The sequence below is a fragment of the Agelaius tricolor genome, unplaced genomic scaffold (assembly GCF_023055355.1).
Source record: "Agelaius tricolor isolate 1412-34295 unplaced genomic scaffold, bAgeTri1.0.p SCAF_11, whole genome shotgun sequence".
NCBI classification, from domain to species: Eukaryota; Metazoa; Chordata; class Aves; order Passeriformes; family Icteridae; genus Agelaius; species Agelaius tricolor.
The window spans coordinates 7,038,434-7,055,760 of NW_027269271.1; the positions used below are offsets into that span (position 1 = coordinate 7,038,434).

General features: G+C 46.1%; 1 protein-coding gene across 2 annotated transcripts; it reads left to right on the forward strand.

Annotated features, from left to right (window-relative positions):
- Positions 1-406: 406 nt before the first annotated feature.
- IVNS1ABP (influenza virus NS1A binding protein) lies at positions 407-16,982 on the forward strand. Of its 2 annotated transcripts, none has more exons than XM_071435960.1 (15): positions 407-662; positions 6,158-6,389; positions 7,569-7,695; positions 8,007-8,176; positions 8,264-8,339; positions 9,046-9,219; positions 9,609-9,734; positions 11,102-11,209; positions 13,272-13,398; positions 13,906-14,130; positions 14,208-14,329; positions 14,489-14,615; positions 14,698-14,829; positions 14,969-15,142; positions 15,555-16,982. In XM_071435960.1, exons 3-15 carry the CDS (start codon positions 7,585-7,587, stop codon positions 15,806-15,808), a joined length of 1,926 nt encoding a protein of 641 aa, XP_071292061.1. In that variant the 5' UTR covers positions 407-662; positions 6,158-6,389; positions 7,569-7,584; the 3' UTR covers positions 15,809-16,982. The 2 variants fall into 2 exon arrangements, with proteins under 2 accessions (XP_071292061.1, XP_071292062.1); XM_071435961.1 differs by lacking the exon at positions 407-662 and adding an exon at positions 5,477-5,707.
- The last annotated feature ends 345 nt before the right edge of the window (positions 16,983-17,327 follow it).

Here is a 17,327-nt window from a genome sequence, read left to right on the forward strand (position 1 = left end):
GGAGAGTCGTGGCTGAGGAGGAGTAATGACCGAGGGAGACCTGTAGCTGAGGTGCTGACATGGCTATGGGAGAGTCACGGCTGAGGGAGTGTCACGGCAGGCAGGATCTCATGGCTGAGGAGGCGTCGTGGCTGAGGAGAACAGGCAGCACCAGGTCCGAAAGAGAAAGCTTACTGAACCAGTTGTGCTCGTGGCTGAGTGCTGCGACCAACACTCACGGCCGCAGCCGGTACGGGCAGAAACGGGCACGACGCTCCCACCCCACCGTTTCCTCCGCCTCAGCCCCGCCGGGCACGGCGCCTCTTCCCGCCGGCCCGGAGGCGGAGGGGCCGCGGAGGGCGGGGCGGCCGGACTCGTTTCGCGGTCGAGCGGAGCCGACCGTGGCCGCCCCAGCACCGCCTCCTCCCCTCCCCGCTCTCCTCCCGCCTCCCGGAGGAGGAGGGTCCGGGGCGCAGCGCTCTGCGTGTGTCCGCAGCTCGCGTGGCCTCGCTTACCCACTCCGCTCCCGCCTTCCATCGGCAGCGCCGCGCCGTCCGCTCTCCGCTCCCTCTGTTCCTCCGCTGCTCCTTCCCGGCCAGCCGGGGTTGCGCCTGCGAGTCTTCTTCCCCCGCATTCTGGAGGCTCCCAATATGTTCAGCGCCGTCCGCGCCCAGAGGCACCAGGTACGGCGGGCGGGGGCCGGGCAGGGGCCGTGCGGCCGCGCTTTGTTCGGCGCTGGGCAGCGGGCGGAAGCGGCGGCCCGGGCGGGCGCCCCGCGCTCGGGGAACCGCAGCCCCTGCGGCCCCGCGGCGCTTTTGTTGCTTTTTCGTGGCCCGTTTTCTTGGGCCGCGGAGTTGCCCGCATGGCCTGAAGGGCGTGAGGCCGCTCCCTCCGTGCCGGGGGAACGGGCGGGCCCCGGCAGCCGGGGAATGCGGTGTAGCCCCCGGCCGGGAGTTCCCGGGTTCCCCGCGGGTGCGGGGCCAAGGTCAGGCGCTGCCTCTTCCAGCGCCACGCTGCAGCCGCAGAGAGGCGTCTTCCTAAACCCGTGCCGTGAATGGCGGGGGGAGGAAAGAGAATCGCGGGAATCCTGGACTTTGGAGGAAATAGCCGCCCCGGGATGAGCGGCGTGTGCTGAGAGCTGTTTGCCAGTGCCATGACCCTCCCTGTCATCTCTACCAGTTCTAGGAAGTGGGAGATAATAGCGGCTGTCAGCTCACATTAGTGCTTCTGGGGAAAGCTGATGAAGGTGAATGACCAGAGCGGTTTGATTTTGGATTTTTTAGGGTTTTTTGGGAGGTGTACAGTATTTTCTGTCTTCATGCACCAATTTCCAGAGTTTTTTAGAATTTTCAGAGGCGCTTCAAGGTAGAAAATGCCTTTGCATTGGCACTTTTGCTGTTCCTTCACCCAGCATTTCCACAGATAATAAATATGAATTGGTTGTAATTTCATGCAGGGTAGAAAAATACTGGCAATGAGAGGCGAAACATCCGAGGTATTTCCTAAGGAGATGTGTGGTGATAGACTAATGGAAATACAGTCTCATGTCACTCCTTGTTTGTGTGGTTTGTGAAGGGAGGACGTTTTTTTTTCTTGTTTGCACTGATGGGTGTGTAGACACCACATCTATTCTCTTCTGTCAGAAGCTTGAAAATAAAAAAAGCAAGCAGGATGTGGTGCTTCGGTGGTGAGATTGGTTTAATTTTCAAAAGCAGATTTTGTAGCCACGAGCCTGACTCCTGGAGCGCAGGATGCAACAGTCAGGGAATATTTTCTAGTTAGGAAGCTGTGTACTAGCTTCTGTAATTAAGTCTGATTTTATTTTCATCAGCTGGAATTCTTAAGGAGCAGGAGATGGTAAGAAAGGCAAAAACTGCCCAGAATGGGGGTGGAAGACAAGGAGGACATATAAACAAAACTCAGTGATTTGGTTGTGTGACAGATGTTTGGAGAACTGTGAGAAGCCTGTGTTAATAAAAAAATAGACCCAGGGGGTGGACAAAGGGAAGGAAAGAACTCAGATTTTAGTCGACTGAATGTGAGGCAGGTTGAAAAAGAGATGTAGATAAGGACTGTGACAGCAACAGCAAAAGTATGAAGTGGGAAGGGAGAGGAAGGGCAGAACCAGTGTGAAAAGGGAACTAATGGTCAGAGCTAGGGCTTAGAAGCGTGGGAGGCCAGACCTGGAAGCCAGCGCTGAATGAGCAGCCGGAGTGTTGAGCTGAGGGTTGTCGCTGGAACAGCAGTAACATTCAAGCATCAAGCCTGCTGCTTATAAATTTTTAAAGTCTGCATGCATAAATGTGTTTGGAAGAGCTCTCTGGGCTTGCTTTCTATAGAGGGCCGTCCAAGCATTGCACCTTTCCCGGGCTGCATGTAAGAGATTTTGGAAAATGTCCACAGTACTCTGTCATTCCTCTTCAATTCCTAACCAGTGATAGCAAATATTCCATCTTCCCTCTCCCTGTCCTCACTGTTGGCATGGGAGCATGACTAAGGTTGTTGTGCAGTGAAATAGAAAAATTTTGTCTACAAGTCGTAGTTATCAGTGAGACTAAATCTTTAGTGGAAAACAACTGAAAAGTGAATAAGCAAAACAAAATTGTTGTAAATTCCGAGTCTTACTTTAGATTACTGGTATAAAGAGGCTGGGCCTCTTTAGTGGTGTAAAGTATGTTAATAAATGTCTTGAATGCACACTCAGATATGAAAAGATGATGTGTTTTTACCATAAATAAATGATAATGTATGAAATAAATGTTTTGAGGACGTTTGGTTTTATATTCTGATACAGATAATGGACTGTGAGCAGTCGTAGGTGTGACCTACATTTCTTCTGAGCTGGGCTGTCACAAGCCAGAAAGCTCTGGCTGGGTGTTAAATTCCATTTTTGTTTCACAAGTGTCAATCAAATATCTGTCATTACATCAGCAAGTATTGATGTTAAATCAAAAGATTATCAAGTATCTCCCCCAAAGTAGTGCTTTACCTGTGAGTTGAAGAAGTAGCACATTAATTTGACTAAAAGGTTTGTGCAGAATTGGCACAGCAAATACTGCACATGGAAAGTGGGCTCTATTAAAGATGAGAGGTCAAATAGATGGTCCCTGTGTTGTTAGGTCGTGGGCAAGGTGACTCTGTTGTCTTGGTGGTCACCTGAGGCCGCAGCTCCTGCAGGAGGCTCTGCAGGGGAGATGCCCAGGGCAGCACTGAGGATCACTGTGTCCCAGTACCATTGCTATTTAGGTGGGTTTTCTTAAATGTACCTTTAAATACAGTGGAATAGAGGAGTTTAAAAGGAGGGAATCTCCCTTCTGGAAGTCGGGATGTGCAGCCAGTTTATCTCTGAGTGCATGATGAACTGTGACTCGCTCACGGCCAGTGGTACGCGTACATCGCAAAGGAAAATCTCAGTCTGTGCACAACATGAGGCATTCAGGAAACACAGTTACTACAACAAGGCTGTGTTTAAAATCCAGCAGCTGGGCAGACATTTGAGTCCTTGCATTCCTGTGCTGGGAACAGCTGGGGTGCCAGAACACACCATGTGGATGTTCTGTGACTTCAGGCCTGCCTCAGCCTGGTGTGATCGGCTCTTGATCAAGGGAGTCTCCAGCCCCAGTACCAGTCTTTTCTGTTAAAATTACAACAAAAATCCAGAGTTTATGCATTACTGTTTAGTTTTTTGCGTCATTTTAAAAGTAAGGGAACAGCTGCTCTCAAGTAGGAGTTTTCTCCAAAGGAATGCGTTGTTCCCATTCTGGAATGATAATTCTGTAGCTTTAATGTGTTTAAAGAAGTGCATTTGGATGGAGCTTGAACAGTCATGGTGTCAGAGGCACCAGGCTTTCACTGGCTGACAGTCATCTGGGAACATCTCACTTGGCTTAAAAGAATTTAAAAATCCTGGATAATTATAAAAAAAAGCCGCAGAGTTCTTCATGTGCTGAGCTAAAAAGGAGTATAAGCAAGGAGGGGGAGGTAATGACAAAGTGATTTCGATTTAAAAAAATAATTTAAAGGAAAGAGTTTGTTTGCAGTACCTGTTTATGACCTTTAATGCAGAAGAGGCAGTATTCTTGACTTTGCAGTGAATTTTGGCTGATGGTTTGGGTTGAGTTCTAGCAGCAGTACTCCAAACCAAAATGTGAAAAGTTGTGAATTTGCTTGTGCTGTTTAGTGCTGTTTTGAGGAATAATATTAGCCATGACATACACAACAGCGTTGAAACTCTGTGTCAATAATTAAGATATTCAAATTCCAAAATGTTCATATTCCTAGATATTCAGATTGGACAATACCATTAGGGACATAAATGCATCCGCATGGGATTGGTGTCTTGCACAAAGGAGGGTTTTAACAGACAAATCTTCCATTTCAATCCAGAACTATTTTGGATGACCTTCTTAGGCCTTCAAGGTCCCAAGCAAGTGCATGTGGCAGAGTTAGAACATTGGAAACAAAACTGATGTATTACAGCGGAATGTGACAATACACGCCCAGAGATGTAAACTGAGCGAGGCTGATTGTGGGATTTAGTTAGAATAGCTTGACTAGCTGTCCTGTGACTTGAAATGTTTTCCTTGAGGTGAATTTTTGGGGAAGGTGTGGACATCAGAGTCTTGGGTTCTGTTTTGAGAAGTTTGCTTGCTTTAAAAATTGCAGTGATTATGCCAGTTGTACCGACAGGGAAGTGTTGACTGCCAAATGCCTAATTAAACAATATTTGTTTAATAGAGCTTGGTGTCAGCTTCTTAACTTGCCTGTAGGATTACAAGAAGAATATACCTTAATTTATTATTACTTAACCTCACCTTTATGTGAGATTTCTTTTCTCAGTGAAGCACACTGGCATTGCAGTGTGTTGATGGAAGTTGTGTGCAGGGGCGCTGCTCCTGCAGTGCCCAGCGTTCCGGGTGCTGTGTTCCCCTGATGTGGGACACTGCTGTGCTTGGGAGCAGCTGTTCCCTTCTCCAGGCTGCGTGGCTGTGCCTGCTCCAGAGCCAAGCTCTGCCAGTGTTTGCTCTGCCTGCGTGGTTCTCTGCTGGCTGAGGCTGTGGGAATGGAGGCAGTGTCCGTGAGCTGTACGTGGTGGGACAATGCCCTCTGCTGCTCCCAGGAATCAGCCTCCTGCTGGAGCTACTGGGCTGCACCAGGCACCGGGCAGGTACTGCTCCTGCCAAAGTCACCCTGGGCTGAGCTCTGGCCACGCACCACGGTCACAAGGTTTTCTTGCAGGGCACTTTTAGTTTTTGACAAGGAGAAATGAGCTGCTCCTATTTTTAGGAAACCCAGTTCCGAATGTGGCATTTATTCTGTGGATACAAATATAGTGTTGGAACTGAAGTGATTGATGTTTTCCTGAGGTGGCACCAGGGTCATGGAAAGTTCCAGAGTGAGTGTTTGTTGCCTGTTCCCTCCCTGCTGCTGCTCCTCCTCCTCTTCTCCCCTCCCCAAAAAATCCTGGCATAAAGAGCCCACCAGCATGTGAATTCCCAGCAAAGCCACCCCAGTCTGCACTGCCAGTGCCGAGCTCAGCCAGAACCCAGCAGAGAGACCTTTTACCAAAGAAAGCTGTCATACAGATTCCTGACTTTATAATTTCTGGAAGTAGCAGAGACTGGAGACATGCCCAGTCATTTCAGACATGTCCTTAATCCATCTTCAGACAATTTCAGGCATTCAGTAGAAGAAGGCTATAAGTAGATGAGCACAAGAAGAGCCGAAGGTAGGAGGCTTGTGGATTGTGTTCTTTTATAAAATGGAGTAATTTCTGTTGTGTTACATGTGAGTTACCTACTTGTGGAAGGAGTAGTGATAATAGGATGTGCTGAAGGGCAGAGTTGGTAAGGGATTGGCTAAAAATGGGATTCAGCTCTTCTGACTTTTTTCCTAAGCACTAATTTAGCCCTTTTCTTGTCTCCGGGGGTATAAGGATGATGTGGTTGATTTCTTATTAGGCACGAGGATATATTGCTGTCAATATGGAATTTTTCAGGCTGCTTGCTTTTTGTGGGGGAAAAAACCCCCCAAAAAATAACAACAACACTAAAACAACCCCAACTTGTTTGTGAAGAAAAACTTGTTTGTTTGGGTCAGGACTGTGAATCAAGTTTTATGTGAAATATGCGGCAGCGCTATTTGTTGTCCTTACATGATACCTTCTCCTTTATTGCAGGTTATGATGCATGATTATCACAGAAGAAATTCATGTCTATAGCTCATAAGGACTATATTACATCATCTTCAAGCCTGATAGTTTTGGAATCCACATTGCATCTGCAAACACACGTCTGCTTTTGCATTTCCACAAACATCTTCCCTGTCAGGAGATCCTGAAACTCAAGTGCTCTGTTCTAACACAGTGATACCATTGGGCTATTTTAAATTTACAGTCATATATTTGCTTGGTAAGTTGTACCATTAATTGTGTATACAGTAGTTAATACTTTTGCTGAAATTATGTAAATTTAAAATCTTGGTGTCTTTTCTTTAATGAAACACAACAGATGGATGTTTGTAAGATTATTATTGCCAGTTTAGGGTTGAATACTCGCAGTAGTAAGTGAATTTAAAATAGATGGATTAACAGTAGAAGTATTTTGTGGGAGCTTTGGTATTTTCATTACTGATTTTTGCAATCCACTACTTCTGGTTTGGAGTTTTCATATTTAGTGTGATCTTCAGAATTTTCTTAAACTTGAGGTGGAAATAAAAATTGTTGCTGGTAACATTAATAGAATCCTACATATACTCTAAGATTTTTAAGGTAACTGTACTTCTGTGTATGTTAGCAGCTCAAACTTAGAAATCTGTTTTTTGTTTGCAATTACTATTTCAAATTCGTTAGGTCGTGTAAGGGTAATAGTTAAGTGTTCTTAATTAGCTTCTTATTTGAAAAGTGCTTAACTAAATAAGAATCAATTAAAGGAGCTAAGAAATAGCTTCCAGATAAAAAAATTAAAGTTTCCTGAAGTTATTTTCCCAGTCTTTGACTGATCTCCCTGAGGTCGTATCTCTGTATATGGCTGAGGTCTTCAAACGAAGTTGTTCTAGCTTTGAGATGATTTAAAATACATGACTGCTGTTCAGAATGTATTAAATTATGTCTGTTTTGTTGGTCATAATGTTTTCATGACTTCCAGCTGCTCTAAAATACTGTAATTTCATTACTCATAAAATTAAACAGAAAATGTTTATCTATCTATTCTACTTCAAAAGCTACTTTAAATTCTCAGTTCTTATTTTTCAGTGTAGCTGGGTTTTGTGTCTGCAAGAAATGCAGCTGGACCAGAGTGGTAGGGAGCAGAAAGTGGTGATGAATAATGATAGCTGGGGATGGATCTACCAAAAAAGATCTTTAGGGAAGGGAATCCATGTAATCCAGTGATTCCCGGCTTGCTCCCACAGAGCTGGCACAGATTCAGCCTGTGGTTTTGAACCCAGTACCTGCTGAAGGGATGTGGCCTCAATCTCTGAAAATCATTAATCCATTAATGCCCCGAGTGTTTGTTTGCAAACAGTGTTGCTAGTACTGCTGCACTGAAGCCAAATGCTGTGTGTGTAACCTTTGCCCATTGCATGTGCAGCCAGACCAACACCAAAATGATTCCCAACGGATATTTGATGTTTGAGGATGAGAACTTCATCGAGTCGTCTGTTGCCAAACTCAACGCCTTACGGAAGAGCGGTCAGTTCTGCGACGTCCGCCTCCAGGTACCTGTGCCCTGCCCCACTGGGGAGCCTGGGGGGATGTGGGGGTTACACCGCGTGGAGCTGTTGCTTCACAGACTGGGAGATGTGAGGTTTTAGAAGCCCATTTCTCTGAAAAATGCGTACTAAAAAAACCCCAAATGCGATGAGCTTGGAGAGAAGTGATCCCAGCTTTCAGCTGGAGACTGTTGATTTGAAAAATTGATTTGAACTGTGGCACTCACCTGAGTAGGCCTTCATGTTGTGAAAATGCAAAGGTAATTACAAAAAATCCTCACCAGCACTTGGGCTTCTTGTTTGTGTTTGACATAAAGGTGTGTGGACACGAGATGCTGGCGCACCGAGCCGTGCTGGCATGCTGCAGTCCCTACCTGTTCGAAATCTTCAACACTGACAGCGACTGTCATGGAGTTTCCCATGTGAAATTTGATGATCTCAACCCAGAAGCTGTTGAAGTTCTGTTGAATTATGCCTATACTGCTCAGTAAGTAGTTCTCATGGTAACTAGAGAGAGGAGAGACTTTGATTTGAAAAATCAGAATAATAAGAGGTAAATTTCTCTGTTTAATAGGTTAAAAGCTGATAAAGAGCTGGTGAAAGATGTATACTCTGCAGCAAAGAAATTGAAGATGGAGAGGGTTAAGCAGGTATGGTTCTCAGCTCTCCTGTAAGTCCATTCTGCCTTCCCAGGCTGACAGCATTGCACCTTTTGGTGTTAGTGAGCCAAAACCTGATGCTTCTATGGAAGAATTGCTCAGCACAAAGCTGCTGTAGATGTTCCTTAGCACTGTACTGATTTGGTGCCAGCTGGATGTGTTGCTTCCACTTGAACTGTCTAGGTGCCAGGGTGTTCCCTGAAGTCATGTTTTGTATTTGTGCACCTATGTAAGAAAAACAGCTTTAAATCTTGGCTGATTCCTTACCTTCAGGTCTGTGGCAGCAGTGCTGTGCTTGGTTGTGTTGGGAGCATGAACAAACCTGTAAATCTGTCAGAAAAAAGAATAATTCACACACTCCTGAACATAAATTTGGTAGTGCTTGACTTTGGAAATACCCTTAGCTGCAGACAGGGGTACCCTTAAAAAGGGAGTTGGGATCATTAGCTCACCTGATGAGAAGTAGTTTTGAATAGGTGTTCAGTAGAAGAGCGTGGGGTCAATGCAGATGTCAGTAGCTTCCAAATGTGTCTGCGTTTTTCATTTAAGATGTGCATATTTCTGTGGAAGGCAACATTCCCTGTACAGCACTGGCATGGGGATGACAGCAGAGTCACGACTCTGCAGTTAGAAAACAGCTGCTGTATGTTGGGATAGGTAATGTAAATGTATAAAAACTGTCTGCTTGCACTGCCAGGTTTGTGGGGACTATCTGCTGTCCAAGATGGACGTGCAGAGCTGCATCTCGTACCGCAACTTCGCCAGCTGCATGGGAGACTCCCGGCTGTTGAACAAGATCGATGGCTACATCCAGGAACACCTTGTAGAGATTTCAGAACAGGAGGAATTTCTCAAGCTCCCACGGTTAAAGGTTAGCTTCAGTTTGGAGAATTCCTTCTGATAGAGGATTTCCAAAAAGCAACCTGAGGAGCAACTAGCATTTCCTTCCCTTTTGGGGGCAGGAAAGCTTGGTGTACTGACTGCTGCCAGTAATGTGACAATTTTGGATCTGTGTCGTATTCTTAGTGCTGTGAACCTTAACTCTAGAGAACATATGCTGTCACCCTTTCCAGGTGTAAAAGGTGATTGTATTTAAATGTGCTGCTTAGTTCCATAGGCTGAAAGCTCCTTGTGGTGTTCTCTGGCTCTGTGGTAAAGAGAGAGTTGTGCTCACTTTGTAAACTACAGCATGCTACAGGGAGAGAGTAAATTCCTACAGAATTCCTAGAGATTAAATAATCTTTTGTCTTCTCCCTCAAGCTTGAAATAATGCTGGAAGACAATGTTGGCCTACCCAGCAATGGCAAATTGTACACAAAGGTAATCAACTGGGTACAGCGCAGCATCTGGGAGAACGGAGGCAACCTGGAAGATCTAATGGAAGAGGTTAGTCTTTAAGAAAATGGGATTTTGGGATTAATCATAAAAAAACACCCCAAAAAAGCCAATATGAAGGATGATCCCTTTTTTTTTCTTTTTTTTTTACCCCCTTCACTTTTTTAACTGACCCTAAAGAATTTAAATTTTGCTGTAGGTACCCCTAAGCTGAGAAACTGGGGGGGTGTTCAGGTGAGCTGAATGCACTGTTCAGTCTGGTCTTCACTTTCCTTTTTTGCTCCCCGTTGCTGTATAGTAGCCTGAGAGTGGCCTGTATCTGCTTTAGTTTGGGGAGGTGGTACTGAGACTTGCCATAGATTGGTGATGTTTTCCTTTGCAGGTTTTGCTTGTAGATGCACAGTAGGTAAAAGCTTCTAATGGTTGTTCCTCCCCGTTGGTTTATCTCCCCATAGGTTTATTAACAAAACTAGGATACCAAGGCTGAAGAACCAAGAAGAGCCTCAAGTGTATTGACACGTACAGAAGCAGCAGTCCTGCCCCAGTGCTCCTAAGAAAATCCGCTGTGGGCAGAGAACGATCATGATGATTTAATGGTGTTTACTTACTCCTTTACAGGATGCATTATTTTCAAACTTGTGTGTTGTTAAATGGCTTTTCTCATGAATACTAATGGTAGATGTAGCCTGGGCAGTGTTTAATGGCAAAATTATTGGGGAGATAAAATTTTTAATTGGCTCCAGCAAACGGACTTTACCAAATCTTGTGAAATTCTTCAAAATTTTCAAAATCTGATATTACAAGGACAAAAGATCCCCAGAAACACTTGTCTAGGCAAAAGTACATGTTGATGCTGTCATATAATCTCAAGTGTATATTTCCTCTTGGAGAAACTAATTTAAAACATCATGTTGAAATTAAGATGCGTTTCGTTGAAACAGCTGCATCTGGTTTCAGTGGTGGACAACAGTTTCTTCCAGAACTTAAATTTGTGTTGTCTTCCCTCATTCCCATACCTTTCTTTTAGAGTCTGTTGGCTTCTCTTGGCCTTTTTTGATGGAGATAAATATGTGTATTTTTCATAGCAGAAAACTTGTGTGCAGGGATAAGGAAAATGCTTGCATGAGACTGTGAATTTGTGTAACTGCAAATTAATTTGCCTTTTGCTTGTCTAATGTTTCTGTGCTGGGAAAACAGCAGAAGCCCATGGAAAATGAAGATTTCTCTCAAGCTGAGAAAGTAAGGAACCTTCACTCCCTATTTTGAAGATTGCCACCATGACATCTGCTTCCTTTTAGTTTTGCCACTGTGCGAGCTTGAGATGAGCTGACGAGCAGTGTGGTGCCTGGGGTAATGTGCCTGTAGCTGAGGAGCACAGAGACAGCAGCCACATGGGTGTTCTGTTGTTGTTTTTGCAGGTGCAAACGCTGTACTACTCAGCTGATCACAAGCTGCTTGATGGAAATCTGCTAGATGGACAGGCTGAGGTGTATGGCAGTGATGATGACCACATTCAGTTTGTGCAGGTACCAATTGCAGACAGTCTCAGGTAACCCCAGGTAGACTGGAGCAGTTTACAGCACACCTGAAGTCCTGTGTTCTGCTGGCCGAGAAGGCAGCAGGTGCTGTAGTGGAGAAATGCAGCAGGAGAAGGTGTCTGGCTGGGAGCTGCTGCAGGCCATGATGTGCTCTCAGCTTCTGTCTCTTTGGCAGGCTGGGCTGACTCTCAGCCTTTGCACAACAGAGTGCTCTAATTCTGACTTCAAAATCAATCCTGGCTGTTAGAAGAAAGAAGAGGCAGACAAGCACTCAGTTGTAGGAAGTCAGCTGAGACCTTGTAGAGTTCCCAGAGACTGTAGAGAAACAGGGACTGCTTGGTTTGCAGTGGGGAATTTGTCTTGGTAAATTTGGGCCTAGAAAAAGATTCCAGATCCAAGTTCTAATCCTTCAGCTGCCAGCGTCCGCTTCTTTTGTTCAGCTGCACTGGTGGTGTAGCTGCCAAATCTCTCTGATGCTTTGACTGAGTGCAAATCACTCCTGTGCTTTTTGAGAGGTCTTTTGTTACCATTTTATTTTTTATTTCTTACCAGGTGTAATCCTTCTGAACTCAAGAAAACCACATGGCTTAGTACAAATGCAGGCTAAGATAGAATTAAAAAGGACTAACAGTTGTAAATTATCAGTTGCTTTATACAAATTAGCTTGGTTTAAATTTATGAATTTGAAGCAAATACATTGTAATATTTTATAACAGTGAAACATGTTCATACAAAAGGTTTCCTTCATGCAATTCTTAGCTAATGTGTAAAACACTGTCCATCCCAGTATGTGGATTTTAGAAGTGAAATGAGAGGAAAAGGAAAAGCCAGCTAATTTTCTAGTTTGTTAATTGTTTTTAGAAGGCCTTCACATGTTCTCCACCTCTGGATACCATTTGTAATGCTTAGAAGCAGAGAGGTGAATGTTAAGAAAGTTCATTTTCAGAACTAAGACCAGGACTTCTCAACATTTTTCCATAAATCCTTTCTAATAAGAAAAGTCACCAACTCCAGACATCCTAAACAGTTGAGGGAAGTAACACTAAAAATCCCCTAGATGCCAATCCTAGAAAAATTGTAACTTTTACATTTTTAAATTACAAAACTTTGGATTGTCTGTTGCTGCAATTTAAAGATAAGAGCTCAAGTGGTTAATTGGATAAAGGTTCAGAAATTAAAAAAAAAAGCTCTCTACAAGCATGCTGCTTGTCACGGTGAGCTGAGCTTAGCAATCCAACTCCTCTGTGTGAGGTTATCTGAGTTAGGTGATGTGTTTCTGAAGACTTGTGACAGTTTCCATGGAGATCAGGCTCCAGGGAACTGTGCAAGCATCACAGACTTGGGACTGTGGTCATAAACTCTGCTGCTGAACAGTATAGACAGCACGGTAACTTCTGTGCTTCAGGAAGAGCCTCAACAACCCAGCCAACTGTGCTGAAACTGGGCGTTTTGAGTTTTTTCTTAATAGAGTAAAATAATGTAAACTATAGTAGAAATTTAATTGGAGATGAAAAGAAAGCAGAAATCTCTTGTTCGTGGAAGTATCAAGGGAGTAAAATCCAAGAAACAGCTAATCTGAGCACAGAGGGGAACTGAGGTGAAATTAGTTTGTCTTCAGGGAATGAAGAGAATAGTTTATTCACTTCCAAACAGCATTATATAATTAACTCAAGTTCCAGAAGCAAAGCTTGGGAGTGAGGCTCCTGTGTGGTAGCTCAGTTCTCTCCAGCTGTGTGTAGCTCTTTCCTTGTATTTGTAAATCCTGCTAGAAATGCTCACTCACTTCAGGGATTTGCAGTCCAGCAGCAGTGGTATAAAGCTGCAGTCACAGGATAAAGTGAGTTCCAGGAGAAAAGTGTAGGGTGGTTTTTGGCCACTGTTGCTGGGCAGGCAAGATGTTCTGCTGAAAATATAGGTGTGCTATAAATGCTGCTCTGCGGAGGCGTAGACAAGTGTGCTCTGGAGTAGCTACACAGTGTCTCAGAGAAGCAGAGGTAGAAGGAGCTGTAGTCTCTGGCTAGGTTTCTGTAGCTGCCTTTTGATTTTGCAGAAGAGGCCACCACGTGAGAATGATCACAAGCAGATCAGTAGCAGCTCCTCTGGAAGTCTTTCTCCAAATGCTACTGTTCAGAGTCCTAAACACGAGTGGAAAATCATTGCTTCAGAGAAGACTTCGAGTGAGTAACAGGGGCAGGGGTTGTCTAATAGATGTGTCTCCTCTTGGGTACCTGCCACCTTCTGCTCCCTGGGGATTTCCTTCACATCTCTAAGGAATGCTGAGGTGTTTCTTCTTACTGATGATACAAGTAATTTGTAGGATGCTTCTGATGTACCTAAACTAGGATGACACACATTTCAGTTCCTTATCAACTAAATCCATGGTGTGTCATCATTTTCCCAGAAAATCCTAAGGAGGCAGCCCATAGTTAACTAGCAGAGCTGTTTGCTCGGTGTGTGCAAGGAGACTCCCAGCACATGTTTAAGTTGCTGTTGTATGTCCTTCAAGCGCTCTTTCAGTATCTAAAGCATAGTTGTCAATAACAACTTCTGGAACCAGTAACCTGAAAAAATGAAGTTTCTGTGCTGCCAAGGGGAGTGGCACAAGCAGCAGAGCCCATTTGGCATCCAGCTCAGTGCCCTTCCCGTGGCACCGTGCTGAGGGTGGCGGTGTGCTGTCCCCACAGGTAACACGTACCTGTGCCTGGCCGTGCTGGACGGGGTGCTGTGTGTCATCTTCCTGCACGGCCGCAACAGCCCCCAGAGCTCCCCCTCGAGCACCCCCCGGCTGCTGAAGAGCCTGAGCTTCGAGCTGCAGCCCAGCGACCTCATTGAGAAGCCCATGTCCCCCATGCAGTACGCGCGCTCGGGGCTGGGCACGGCCGAGCTCAACGGCAAGCTCATTGCAGCGGGTGAGCCGGGGCAGGGGTGCTGGGCTGGGGGTGGGCTGGTGCCTCTGAATGCGGGGCCAGTAACCTCTCGCTTGCAGGGGGCTACAACAGGGAGGAGTGCCTGCGCACCGTGGAGTGCTACGACCCCGAGAAGGACACCTGGACGTTCATCGCACCCATGAGGACGCCGAGGGCCCGGTTCCAGATGGCGGTGCTGATGGTGTGTGGGGTGGAGCAAGCCCGCACCCGGGCTGAGCTGAACAGGGCACCCTGAACAGGATGGCTCTAAAGTTGTTTCTCTGTAGTTCCACGGTTGCCTGAGTGCTCACAAGCTGCCTGGTGTGCTGAGAGCTGACGGGTGTTGGTTTATTCCTCTCAGGGGCAGCTGTACGTTGTGGGTGGGTCAAACGGCCACTCGGATGATTTGAGCTGTGGAGAGATGTACGAGCCCGACATTGATGACTGGACCCCTGTTCCGGAGCTGCGGACCAACCGCTGCAACGCAGGTGAGGCCTCTGTGGTGCCTGACTGGGGGGGTGGAGACTCAGCCAGTTCTTACTCACTTGCCATTCTGTCCTGTATCAACAGGAGTGTGTGCCCTGAACGGAAAGCTGTACATTGTGGGTGGTTCTGATCCCTATGGCCAGAAAGGACTGAAGAACTGTGATGTGTTTGATCCCGTAACAAAGGCTTGGACGAGCTGTGCTCCCCTTAACATCCGTAAGTTTGTTGGGGAGCTGGGCAGGAATGGGGAGAAAAGGGCAGTTGCAGAACTGCACCAAACCAAGAACTACAAAAACCAAAATTGCCCCTTTGAGCTGCTGGTGCTGGTGGCTGACTGTGCTGGCTTTGGTTGCAGGGAGGCACCAGTCGGCTGTGTGTGAGCTGGGGGGGTACCTGTACATCATCGGCGGGGCCGAGTCGTGGAACTGCCTCAACAGCGTGGAGCGCTACAACCCCGAGAACAACACCTGGACCCTGATGGCGCCCATGAACGTGGCACGGCGCGGCGCCGGCGCGGCTGTCCGTGATGGTAGGGCTGGGGCTGCTGCCTCGGGGCCTTTCATGTCTGCTCTGATGCGAGTAGAATACAAAGCTGTGCTCCTTTCTGGGCAGGAAACAATACAGTAGGAGCCTGGTTAAATGCCCAGTTTTAAGTAAAAAGAAAAACCTCTTGGTTGTGGGACATTCACTACACCTCTTTGTTTTGAAAGTGTTACTGTGCAGCTTCTAGAGCTGCACCTGTTTGAATTTATACTTGGCTCTTACTCTGAATCAAATTCTTGGGCAGGAGACCCAAAGTAGATTGCTCCTATAAGTGCAGACCTTGACCAGGCCAAGGTCTGTGCCAACACCTGGGTCCCTTGGGGCTTTGTCGAGCCTCCTGTGGGAGCACAGGGCCAGCTGATGCTGAGCAGTGAGCGTGGCTCCCTTTCCTCCCACAGGGAAGCTCTTTGTGGCTGGAGGATTCGATGGCACGCACGCGGTGAACTGCGTGGAGATGTACGACCCTGCCAGGAACGAGTGGAAGATGATGGGCAGCATGACCACGCCAAGGAGCAACGCTGGCATCACCACCGTGGCCAACACCATTTATGCAGTGGGGGGCTTTGATGGCAACGAGTTCTTGAACACACTTGAGGTCTACAATCCAGAGTCAAATGAGTGGAGCCCCTACACCAAAATTTACAAGTTTTAAGTGAATTAAATTCCCTTTTCAAACTAACAGGCTTAGTGATGTAATTGTGTTTCAGTTAGAGGTACACCTGTGAATAGGGATGGGGAGGGCATAGATGTTGCCAACAGCAACACAGAGCTTTTGCATATTGCATATTAATGTGCTGTATATATTTGTTTTGGAAAAAATATTGAGATGAAGGGTTTTTTTGTGTATTTTAGATCTTTAAAGGTTTTGGTTTTGTTTTAAGATTTTGATGATAATGCAGGAGAAACTAGACTGGGCATATCATTTCAGGAGTTTCCCCCAGTATTTGTCACTTTGCACATTGGATGACTTCTTGGAGGTGTGTTCTTGGGGCAGGAAGGGTAAAATTTGTGGGGGATAATGTTTTTTCCTTTCATCAGGCCTTGGTTTCCTTCAGTAACTGGAACAATCTGTAACAAGAAGCCTTATTTAAATAGATATAATGGCTATTTTTTTTATTAAAAAAAGCTGACATGCCTCTGCTAATACCTTATCTTTTACAATTGCCTTTTTATAACAGTTTTTATATACTCAGCAGAGTATTTTGTCTGTTGAAATGCAAATGGCAGATAAATGGTGATTGAAACAGAGACAGTCTTGGAGTTTCTAGAGCCGGAGTGGGACAGTGGATTGCCCCCACAGGTGAGCTGCTGCCTCTGCTGCAATAGTTGAGTTAGTCTGCACCACCTTCCTTAGAGCTGCATAGGGATTCTGGACATGACACACCCAGACTTTCTAGGGTGGGAAAAGGATTCTGGCTCCAAGTGTTTTGAGGAGAATGCAGAGCATGCTTTCTGTACAGCAGTTTTGTTACTCTGGGTGAGCTGATCTTTGTACAACAATAAGAGTTTGGGGAGGGGGGGTTCTCATGGGTTTTAAACTCTTGCCAGCTGGCAAAGAAAATGTGTTGTAGTACCTGTCTTAAGTTTATTTTTCTAATATTACCAGCTGGAAGTGTGATAGAACACAAATAACTTGATTTTGTATGTGCTCATAGTCCTGTTTTAGTTCACTTTCTCTGTTCCTATGGATCAAACATTGGGGTGGGATGACTTGGTGTCTAATGTGTAGTGCTGCACATCTAACTCTGGGTGCCAAAACTAGCACTGACTGCTTGCTGCTGCTGCAAACACATTAAAGGTACCTTTTGGGAAACCCTTGCACCACAGGCGTGCCCTGACCTGGCTGTGTGTCCTTTTCTTCAGGGAGGCGGTGTCTGAAGAGAGACAAAAAGTGACATTTCTGATGGGTGTAGGCAGGGAGAGCTAGAAAGAGAGTGGGCAACAGAAGACTCATCTTCCACAACAGCCCTCCCCAGCTAGCATGTGCTGCAGCTGCCCCCATCAGCACCTTTGAACCAACATCCCCACCCCACTCCCAGGGCTGGAGAACCCCCATGGGAACAGCCCTGCACAGTCACTGTGCTCCAACAGGGATTCCACCCCAGTCCCTGGCACAGGGTCCTGGGCAGGACTGTGATGCACTTGAATCCACAGGGACTGGGCAGAGCCAC

Coding starts and splice junctions, on each gene's coding strand:
- IVNS1ABP (XM_071435960.1), top strand. CDS start 7,585: ATGATTCCCAACGGATATTTGATGTTTGAGGATGAGAACTTCATCGAG. Junction 13,399..13,905: donor TGCTTCAGAGAAGACTTCGA/GTGAGTAACAGG, acceptor CTGTCCCCACAG/GTAACACGTACCTGTGCCTG. Junction 15,143..15,554: donor CGGCGCGGCTGTCCGTGATG/GTAGGGCTGGGG, acceptor TTCCTCCCACAG/GGAAGCTCTTTGTGGCTGGA.